Consider the following 11,346-nt stretch of genomic DNA (forward strand, 5'->3'; position numbering starts at 1 on the left):
CAACGTAGCTCCGGTGGTCACTCAATTCACATCGAGAGTAAATGCAGTTAACTTCGGTCTTGTCGAGAGAACAATCTGGCAGGGCTTTGAAGCTGAACAACCTCTTTATTCATTTATTTTCATGGAGGTTTGTTTCTGCTTGCCATCCACAATGTTACTACTACATAGCTTCCTGATTTCCCAAACTACAGGGCGGGCCGTGGGTCATAATTACAGAACGTGCGTGCGTTAATCGTGCATCAAACAAATTAGCGGCGTTAAGAGGAATTTGCGTTAACTCGTTATTATTGCGTTTACTTCCACAGCCCTAGTTTCAATAAATTTAATCAAATTAAAGGATAAAAACCCTGCTTCTTCGGAAATGTTTTTTTGCAATATGGCATGACTGTTTTTTCATTACGGCAATAAAATATGTATGATCATGCACAGAGCACAGGGTGTGACAGATTCTGGATTACAGCATTATTATTTCTGTATAAAACAGTTTACCACAATTAATTAACCTTGGATATCAATCTGGGTTACCTTACCTACTAATTAAAAAACCTTAAAGACCTAACACAATGCTGCCTGAGATTTGTCCACGGGGCATGGATTCTCAATTTGTCGTGCTGCTTTGAACTGTCACTATTCGACTAGTGGTGCAAAGATCATAAACCAGTAAAACTTCAGAGCACAGGATGCGACTGAGGGTGACTAAAGGGCCAGTTATACTAGAAAAGAAGTGGTTTCGCAGGACTTGTTGTCCGACGATGTCTGAATTAAATAGTGTTTATACCTAATGCAAATGGCTCCACTCGAAATAGGAGTGTCTCTCCAAGACATTTATAGTGTTGCATTAGGTTGTTAACATTTAAGGTGACAGCAATAGTTTCCGGTTTTAAAATGTTTGACCATCTGAGAAGCAGTTCTGATGGAACATACTGGCCCTTTAAGCACAGCAGAGGCCCCTCGCTGGTCTCTACACAGAGAGGCCTGTAGTCAACACTATCTTATCTCTTTAGAGGGCAAGTCTGGGCTGGTCGGCAGGAAAGCAGAGTCTCGTGGCTTCAGTGGGAACCTTCCCATACTTCTTAGAAATCTGCTGACTGTTTGCGTGAATCATGAGCCACAGATCTATTTCTCAAAGATAGATACTGTTTTGGCCCTATGTTGGACTACAGCAACTATATTTTATTTATGTCACCACTCCGCCATCAAAAAGCCAGCAACTGTAAACCGTGTCCTCATTTTGTATTTCAATGGTAATGATATGCAGTTTTCATCTAGCTTGTATCAACATGGTAATAATAACTTATGTTGGATTGACGCACATTATGTTTCTAACTTTACAAATGAGACTCCTTCCGTAGTCTCAACCAGCGTGTGTGAGAGCAAGACCTGACCTGCAGCAATGCAATCCATCAGCATTAGTCCTGCACAGTCGCCAGACTAAACACACTCTCATTACAATGGCCGTGAGTGCCTGGAGGGCACTTCCACCACATGCGTTTATTAACACAAGCAACAATGTACAATACAAAAGCAGGTAAACTGGACTCATTCAGTAAACACAGCTTCAGTGTTGCTGGTATATAATTAAAGGATTTAAATGACCTGAGCTTAAGGGGAATGACATGACAATATGATTACTACAGAACATACTGTACTGTGTAAGCCGGAGTTGCTCTAGGATGATGTCATCTCCTTCGGGCCATTGTGGATTCTCGTTGCTTGTGGAGCAGCGTCTACACATTGAAGAGAGAGAGAGAGAGAGAGAGAGAGAGAGAGAGAGAGAGAGAGAGAGAGAGAGAGAGAGAGAGAGAGAGAGAGAGAGAGAGGAACTCAGACAGGAAACTCTTCACACTTTTTTACAGAACTCAAGCAGTTGTCACTTGTATAAAGACTGGTTATGTGTTAGCCAGCCAATAAAAAGGCTCATTCTCATATCCACGTCCCTAAGTGCAATAATTGCCTCGGTGGCAAAGTATTCAGTTCCAAAATTGACTTGCATCTTACACCCACGCTGATCCTCGTGTTCCTCGTGTCTCATATTGGATACGCTCATAGTTCATATCTCCCTCGGGGGTTTCATTCTGTACATGTTGAAGTGGTGGGGTGAGTCTTTATTGGCAAGGTTGTTGAATTTGGTTATATCATCACTGGTGGAAGAAGTGGTTAGAAAAAGTATTATCATCAGCTTAATGTACTTAAAGTATGAAAAGTGACTGATTCCGCCAAATACTCTATTTTAATGGGTTATTCTTACTGATGGATAGACATGTAAGCCGTATTTAATCAGTGATGGAAAGTAACAAAGTACATTTACACAACTACTGTACTTTAATATAATTTTAAGGTTATTGTACTTGTACCTGACTATTTCGGTTTTCTACAACTTTATACTCCTACTCCACTACAATTCAGAGGAAAATATTGCACTTACTACTCCATTACATTTATTCGATAATTTTACTTACTGTACAGATTGAGACTGCAAAATATATTCAACAAATGAATTATATTATTATAATAAATAGACTTGATCCATGGGGAAAAATCCACAAGCTACCCAGTAGTAGTCTGTATGAAGTTATCTATAGAAATAGATAACAAATAGCCCCACATTTACCATCTGTAATATTAAAGTGACATCAATCCAGTACATGTTGAATACATTTATACCATTTATACACATTTAAAAAGTATATTAAATGTATACACTGTGGTATTGCTACTTTTACTTATGTACAAGATTTGAATAATTCTTCCTCCAATGCATTTCATTTTGTAGCTTGTCAAAGTTGGGCTAATTTTTACTTTTTATACTATTTTGTAGCTGAATCTGCTTCAATACATTAGAATTTAAAAACTGATCATGTTTTGAAAATAAAATTAGTATTTGCAAAGAAAATAACCATGTAGGGGGTAGTATACAGTTGGCAGGTAACTCAAACGTGTGCTTGGGTACAGTACTTGAGTAAACTCACGATTAAGTTACTTTCCACCACGAAATAGAGTAATGTTACAAGTAATGCAGCAAAATTTGATACAGGACAAGAGTGGAGTAAACTCACAATAGCGTAGAGGGCTGTTGCAAGTACAAGTGTACACAGCAGCTTCCACCTTTGATTGTGTTTGTGTGACTAACATTCCAGCACAGTACTCAAGCATCAGCTGTTAACATTCACAACAAGATACTCCAGTCTCAAGTATCCGCTAAGCATCAGACCTTGAAAGACAGAGGCCACATCAAGGGGGTCAACAAACAACCTGACACCCTGGAGATACATTTGCATTGAGTTGAGAATGTAAAGCAACAACAGGGCACAAAATGGCCCTCAGAGGCACCAAACACTTAAGTGGCAAAACGATAAGCTCCGAACTGCTGTGAGATCCTCCTCATTGTCAAAACTCTTCTTATCTAGCAAGAGAGAGACGAAGACAGCATGATCTCTGTGGAATGAGAGCGGAGCGACAGGCGGTCAGCGAAACAAATTCTGGGCCAGCTGACATAGCTCATTTTGGTATCACCTCACAGGTTAAGACAATGAAATGAGTTGCATTAACTGCCAAAAAAAGAACAAACATAAAAAGCATAAATCTTTGGATCCATAAGCTGATATTGGGTTTCACCTCGAGCCCGCAGCCTGGATAGTAAGGACTGTACTGGGAAAGACAAGGGTGGCTTTGCCTTACTTCCAGACTGCTGGAACTTGTTACATAAATTCTATGCATAGCACTATATTACCATTAAGTGACTCCACTATATGGGCTTGGAAAACACCAATTCACTGCGTGGCAATAAACATTGTAACCTGAGCACACGGACACTCAAGAATGTGTCTGTCAAGTTAAAAAGTTAATTTGCGTTTTTATATGCTTCCAACACCCCCCCCCCCCCCCCCCACTCCCCTTTCACACAACCCACCTTTAGCCCCCCCTACTACCTTCCTTTACCCATTGTGAAGCCATCAGATAGTGGCTTCCAGAAGTCCACACCTGTCTCAGGGCTATGCAGAGGAGATGGATCCATGCATTTTGAGAATCAGATAGCCTCTAGCCGGGGTTAGTATTGATCTAACGCTTCACTGGCCCTTTGTGAGAGCAGCAGCTGCTTTGGGGGGCTTTTAGATAAGCAATGCAAAGGCAATTGTTTCTCCTGAAACCCTCTTTCAATGTTCGTACATGAAAACCATTGCTTAATTCAACACTCCATCGCTCTGGAATAAAATGTCCTCTCCCCTGACACAAAAAAAGAAGCAAATAAGCATTAAAACATGTGCCTTTGGGGCATTGGAAAGTGCACAGTATTAGAAATCACACAGTGATAATGCAGCTCTCTGGATTTTCACTGTTTAATCATATGTAATCTCTAGAGTGAAAATGAAATGGAAGCACAACATGTTTCAGTATCCCGCAACCCTCTCTCAGTCACCGAATGAGGCAGTTGGGGGTGGTGTGGAAGGGAGAGGGGGTGTATTACTGCTGCATTTGTGTGAGGCAGACATGGCAATGAGACCCTCCCTAAGATGACTCATAGGCTGTATGGGCTGACACCAGCACCTCATTCACAGCCAATAATGAGACATGCTAATGAGCAGGACAGCCACCCTGCATGCTCATCATTAAGCGGTCTTGTGATTCATGTCCAGCATGAAACCATCATATAAAGAGATAAGACTGGCTGGGGCAGGCTAGGGTGAGATATGTATAGACGAGGGGCAAATCGGCAAAAAAAAAAAGAGGTGTGAGTACCATACTGCAGCTAACCCTATCATTTTTATATGACTGATCAATATTTAATAAATTATTTGATTATGGAATAATTACCCTTTTTGGAAAATCAGAACAACATTTTATTTAGCTCTCTTCTTCCATGGTGGAATATCAATCTTACATGGACAATTTCCTAGAATTCTACACATAAGTGTTGGCAAATTATTCATATGATACCATGCTATCAGTTCATTTGAAATAACCACCTCTACCCGTGCCTGCACTGATCAGAAGATCAAATAGCACTCAAATGAATCCATCAGGAAAGAAACAGGCTGACAGTAAAACATGCAAGTGCATACGCCAACCTCCCGAGACTGCTTTTCCGACACATATATCTGATAAGGCTTAATCAGCACAGGGTGGTCATGATAAAGCATTTCAGCCCTATCTCTGTCTGAGAGAGACACACAGACAGGGTTTTGCCTCTCTGCTCCAAGGGTGGAAAGGCAAGAGCCCCTCTCATCTCATCTCTCATCGTTTCTCTACCTCAGACTGCTTCAGTCTCCTTAGCCTTGTCTTCTTTCCCCCTGTGTACCTCTTTTTCCTTTTCTTTCTCCCCTGCCATCCTCTCTCTGCCTCTCCAGCCGCTTCTCTCTGTATCAGTAGAGACACTTCTTAAGCCCCAGCTGGGGAAAATACGGTGGCTTGGTGGGGGGAGGGTTTCAAAAGGGTAAGTGATTGCCCTCTAGGGGACGAAGCAGAGAGAAAAAAGCAGGACGCCTTATCGCCCCAGCCTCCAATAGCACTGCTGGCTACCACCCAGAGCCAGAGGGAGGGGGATAGGGCGGAGGGGGTGCAGGAGACGCCAGCTAGATGCTACACTGCCTCTTGACACAGCAAACTCAGCAGGGAGCCTTCCATCTATGCCTGCCTGTATGGGCTAAACTCAAAGGCTGCCCAGCCAAATGTTCCCATCTGAGTTATATGAGTGTTATTGCTTTGCTTGCATGCTTTGTATTGTACTACATGCGCATTAATCCAAATGGATAAGAAATCATAGCAGATGTTTCTATTTTAAGATTCTATTTTTCTTTTTGTTGCTGTTTTTGTAGGGAACTGTAACTGCTATTTTATATAAATGATTAGGGCTTCCTGGAAGCAACATTTGATTGTGTTTATGGGATGCTACTGGTGTGATTTGGGTGGTCACACAATACAAACAAGAGCTATAAAGCGAAATGTACTACTGACCCATTCCTTCCTTCTAATGCAGCATTGAAACATGAAAGAAATCACGGCAAAACAACAACAACAAAAGCAACACTTAGTCGCGCAGAGGTATCTCTGAAATGCATGAGGTTATACTAAAATTAGTGATAACATCAAGTCTTCCTCTAAAGCCATTACCAGCTGGTAAAATGCATCCTTCTACAGCAGACACGCAAGCAGACAGGCATGGGCAGGCGCACCGACGCACCCACGCGCCTGCAACAGTGTCCAAGCGCCACCTTCAGTATCCAACCTGAGGGAAGGAAAAAAAAAAGAACCAAATAATCACATAACCTACATCTTTTCCTCCAGACACATCTGCAAAGAGTGCCTGCATGTTTGTGTTAAGAATAAAATGTTCTCGTACGTGCTTTCTTCCTTTACTTTCAAAAATAAGGGAATCTACCTTATAGTCTCATGTGCGCTTTGGTGCGTGATGAGCGTCTCAGGAGCGCATAGTGCTAACTGTGTGTTTAATATGCCTGTCTCGCCCGGCGTGTTGCCCCAGACACTGTGTACCACAAATCCCCACCTCCACTCCAATGAGAGCTCGGGAGGGAGGAATAAAAGGGTTAAGGGGAGTCTTGGATGGAGTCTGCTGGGCGGAGTGGAAGGGACCTGATTGGACGACTGCCTGTGACGCAGGGGACATGAAAAAGCTGATAACTAGTTAAGAAGGCAGTTTGTAACTCTGGAAAAAGAGTGCAGAGCTTGAGACATACATAACGCAGTGGACGTAGACGAACCGGCGCAAACACAAGAGCTCAGCCGTCTTGGCAGAGTGGAGGGCTGATAGATACCGAAGCGTCCGGACACAAAGTGACTTGAAACAGAGGACAATGGTGCAGCACACAGACAACAGTGAGACGGACGGCAGCATGTCCAGAGAGGCTACCGATTCGGAGGAGAGTGAATTTATGGCATGTAGCCCCGTAGCGATAAACCCGGACTGGTGCAAGACAGCCACCGGTCACATCAAGAGACCAATGAACGCGTTTATGGTCTGGTCCAAAATCGAGAGGAGAAAGATAATGGAGCAGTCACCGGACATGCACAACGCGGAGATTTCCAAGCGCCTTGGGAAGAGGTGGAAGATGCTCAAGGACAGCGAAAAGATCCCGTTTATCAGAGAAGCCGAGAGGCTGCGGCTAAAACACATGGCTGACTACCCCGACTACAAGTACAGACCCAAGAAAAAACCAAAGCTCGACAGTTCAAAATCATCAGCACCGTCTCCGGAGAAGTGCGGTAAAATTGCAAAGACGCCCAGCAAGAAGTGTTCAAAGATGAAGACTAAGAGCGGCTCCAAGTCTTCTCACGGCTACGGGGAGGACTGCGTGTTCCCCAGCTTAAAAGTTACGAAGACTGTGAAAAGTGAGCTCACCGATGAGGACGACGACGACGAGTACGAAGAGGACTACCGGATGGGGATTAAAGTGGGGGACGAGGAGCGCCTGAGGCCGTACAATGTAGCCAAAGTTCCCGCGAGCCCAACTTTGAGCTCCTCGGCCGAGTCCGAGGGGACGAGCATGTACGAAGAAGTACGGAACAACAACAACAGACTCTTTTACAATATCAAAAACATTACCAAGCAGAGCACATTGCACGCTGCTTCTGTCTCACCAGCATCCTCCAGGTCGGTCTCCACATCCTCCTCCTCCTCCAGCAGCAGCAGCTCCTCTTCCGGCGAGGACGCGGACGATTTGCTGTTTGACTTTAGTTTGAATTTCGCCCCCAGCGCCCCAGGCTCGGAGCTGGGCAACCCCAATTCAGGAAACCTCTCACTGTCTCTTGTGGATAAGGACCTGGACTCTTTCAGTGAGGGCAGCCTGGGCTCTCACTTTGAATTCCCAGACTATTGCACGCCAGAACTCAGTGAGATGATTGCCGGGGACTGGCTGGAGGCGAACTTTTCCGACCTGGTCTTCACATACTGAATTGAGAGAGAAAAAAAGTTCCTCTAGTAATAACAGAGAAGGGAGAAAGTAAATTATATATGTGTCCTGGTCAAGTTGTCCCTATAGCCCTGCCTCCTTTGGGTTTTTTTTCTGAAGGGTCCTGGAGGGAGGTGGAGGACCAGGAGGCGAGGTGAGGTTTGAGGAATGAGATGCTTATGAAGCCGGTAGCAAAAAAACAAAACAAAACAAAAAAACAGCAAAGTCTGCAGACGTTTTTTTTTCTGGCAGCATGACAGGGTTTTATGGATTTTTTTCCCGTAGGTCTGCATTTACAGTTCAGCTTAAACGGACCACAAAGGGAAAAATACGTGAACTTCTATGCATCTTATCCTCTTAAAAACATAAAACTGCAGGGAGCTTCAAACGGACTGTGGACTGACTCAAAGCAAATCTGTGAACTGACAATTGTTCAGGATGTTACTTTACAACGGTTTATGTAATTTCTAAATGCCGCAAATGTTTGTTTGTTTTTTGTAACTGATTCAGTTTACCTCCTGGTTTGGTAAATTAAGCAGCCTAAACCTCTGCAGAATACAGGTGTGGAGGAAACATTTTGATACATAACAGACCTCATCTTTTTAAAAGAAAAAGTAAGATATTTTCAGGCATATTTTTGTACAGTTAAAAAGGGAATGTTCTTACTGTGCTTTCAGTGAGTTTCAGGCACTTCTTCCCTTTATCATTTGTTTTTAGCATGCAAGGGAGTCCTGGTTTTAAGGATTAAGTTAAATTAAAACTTGCATCAAAAATGCCTTGTGATTTCAAACTAGGTTTTGTACAGTTGTAGAGCAGATTTGTTGAGTATTTGTAGACGATACAATGGCATCATGGGGAACACATACCTCAGAGCTGGAACTAGTTTCAAGATTGTATATGTACTGTAATATAGTAAAGTTAGGAGTTTATGTATATCATACTCGTGATATGTGGATGGGTCCCAATCGCAGGTGTGAAACTGGATTTTGGTATTTTTTATGGCACATACTGTTTTTCCCCCTTCTCATTTTTTTGTGCAATATATACTCTTAAGATACAGACCATCAACAATTGTAGCAAGTGATGGAAAAACAGACTTGTGCACTGTCAACATCATTTCATGTTATGATGCTGAAAGCCTGTCCAGGCAGAAAAATAAACAAATCAGCTGGAACTGATACAAAACAATATAATATGGCCTCATGGTGTGATGCATACTATATTAACAGATTAATATCACAATTTGAATGTAATTTGATTCATAATAGGCATATCTGACACCAAACAGAATCTGACTGAAAATTAGGGAAAAACAGAGTTCTGCAGAAGGGCATAGTCTGATACAGTGGTGGTCTGGCATTAGTTTAACAAGCAAGCAAAAAAGAACATTCCATAGTCCTGTTTCATGAAATGAAACTTATTTTAAAACTGAAGACTGCCTTCTTTTTTTAAAACATTAACCATAAACCTGTATTTTTTATTTCTTGCACTTAAAAAAGCAGATATTGTTTATTTTTATGTGGGTCTTACATATGAAGTTTGTTTGATAAAAAGATTTTGGAATATGACCTAATTATATGCCAAGACATTTTTGTTGGAAGTTCTAGGCAGTAGTTACTTCACATTCCAAGTGTGAATCTGTCTTTGACTCATCTTTTAATAAATAAGTACCTACCACCATCGACTGTCCTTTCAGTTTGTGAATATATGTACACAAATGTGTTATTTGTTGCGTTTGCAAAGGATGTGATGACAGAATGATGCCTATTTTGTATGTAGGCTGATACTCTGACATGGATTGGCTCAAACTAACATGTGAATTCACATTTAATAAAAAGGAAAAAAGGAAACTTTTAAACTGCAGTGTTGAGGTGCTTTACTCTCCTTGTTTTTGCTGAACTTTCTTTTCACACCTCTCTCAAAACAGACACTGCGGCTTTAAGAAATTGAATTTGCCCGCTTGCCTGCTCCACGCGATGTGATTGGTGGGCTTGGTGGTCCCCTTGGAGACGAGCTGGAAACAGGAGCCGCTCCTCACAGTGTGTGGGGGCTCTGTCTGTCTGGCTTCCATTCAGAAAAGTAGCACTTTAGCCAGCACAAAACGGCTTGAGAGCTGTGCGAACAGAGGGCTGAAAAATGTCTGAATGTAACATATGTTCACTTAGGAATAAACAATGACACTTATTCAGGACGGAAACTGTTAAATCTCTGACAAAGTGCAGGGTCTTCTTCAGAAACAAAATGTTAGCCCTAAAGTTTTGTCTTAAAGTCTACTAATCCTTCATGTCAGTAGTAAAATGTGTAAGGGGAACAGGGGTAATAGGATAGTAATTATGCTTAAAAATAATTATTCCAGAGGTTGTCGGTTGCAGTCCTTGAGTATCACAGCTCTTCTCTGTTACTCCTTAGTGTCTTATTTCCTACTGAGACTACAGAGAAATAAAAGTAAATAGCTAGTAGGTCACAAAACGAGTAGGGATGTGGTACTGGATGACAAGGACTGAGAACCCCTAAAGTAATCAAAAGAAAAACATAAATAAGTGGGTAGAATACAGTGCTGAAAGCAGGACAGATACACTAATACATATATTTGCGATCCTACTTGATTTTGCACCTCCACAGCTGGTTGTGTTATGACTCACACTGAGCTAGAAGAATGTTGTGACAGGCACAACTACTCATAGTAAGTACTCTGATTTGAAAGTCGGAGAAAAGATGAACAATAGCACAGCACATCCCAGCCACATATGATGTCATGTAAAATACAATTAGCATAACAAACCGTTCATTTAAAGTGATAACATCAGATGCAGCCTTTTGTCTCCTCTAAGGCCTACTTAGAGAGACCCACCTCTCACAGATCATATATAAAGAACCAGAGGCCACTGAGAGATTTGTGTTCATTACAGCAAGAGAATCTAATGATGAATATTTGCCATGCATGGCTGCACAGGTACTAGCCCCCCCATTAAGTCCGTTTGCAAATCTGTAATAAAACATTTATCTAGCTATTACTTTACCTGACCTATTGGTCAAAGTTGCTAATGGGTTCCAGGGCTATTCCCAATAGAATCTCAACATTGATTTTGTGTTCCTCTGAAATATCTGTTCAGGGCTAATGCCACCGGTACATGTTGAAATGAAATTAGTGACCCGTTGAAATTTCCTTCTATTTCCTCCTTAAATAAATAAATTGAAATCTAGAATGCTCCGGAGACGCTGAGTGAGATAGCGTCCTCCAAGGAAACCAACGGGGTGGGGGGCTACAAAAGAAAGTAATTTCCAATCCCTTGAGTGTTTAAATCATTCATATAACCCAGGATGTCACAGTCAAATGCTGTACGTGACACCTATACAAAGACCCCTGCCACGGAACTGAAAGCTGGAGGTTTATCTCCCGGGATTGCAAGTTGCTTAAATTTGTTATCTAAAAAAAAATGTC

General features: G+C 42.0%; 1 protein-coding gene across 1 annotated transcript; it reads left to right on the plus strand.

The window, feature by feature from the left end:
- The first annotated feature begins 6,705 nt into the window (after positions 1 to 6,705).
- On the plus strand, positions 6,706 to 8,623 carry sox11a (SRY-box transcription factor 11a). Its single transcript, XM_083924487.1, has one exon. It carries the CDS (start codon positions 6,810 to 6,812, stop codon positions 7,905 to 7,907), a length of 1,098 nt encoding a protein of 365 aa, XP_083780613.1. The 5' UTR covers positions 6,706 to 6,809; the 3' UTR covers positions 7,908 to 8,623.
- The last annotated feature ends 2,723 nt before the right edge of the window (positions 8,624 to 11,346 follow it).

The sequence above is a fragment of the Echiichthys vipera genome (assembly GCF_963691815.1).
Source record: "Echiichthys vipera genome assembly, chromosome: 12".
Lineage (NCBI taxonomy): Eukaryota > Metazoa > Chordata > Actinopteri > Perciformes > Trachinidae > Echiichthys > Echiichthys vipera.

Excerpts from the sequence above, each read along its gene's own strand:
- sox11a (XM_083924487.1), top strand. The coding sequence starts at position 6,810 with ATGGTGCAGCACACAGACAACAGTGAGACGGACGGCAGCATGTCCAGA.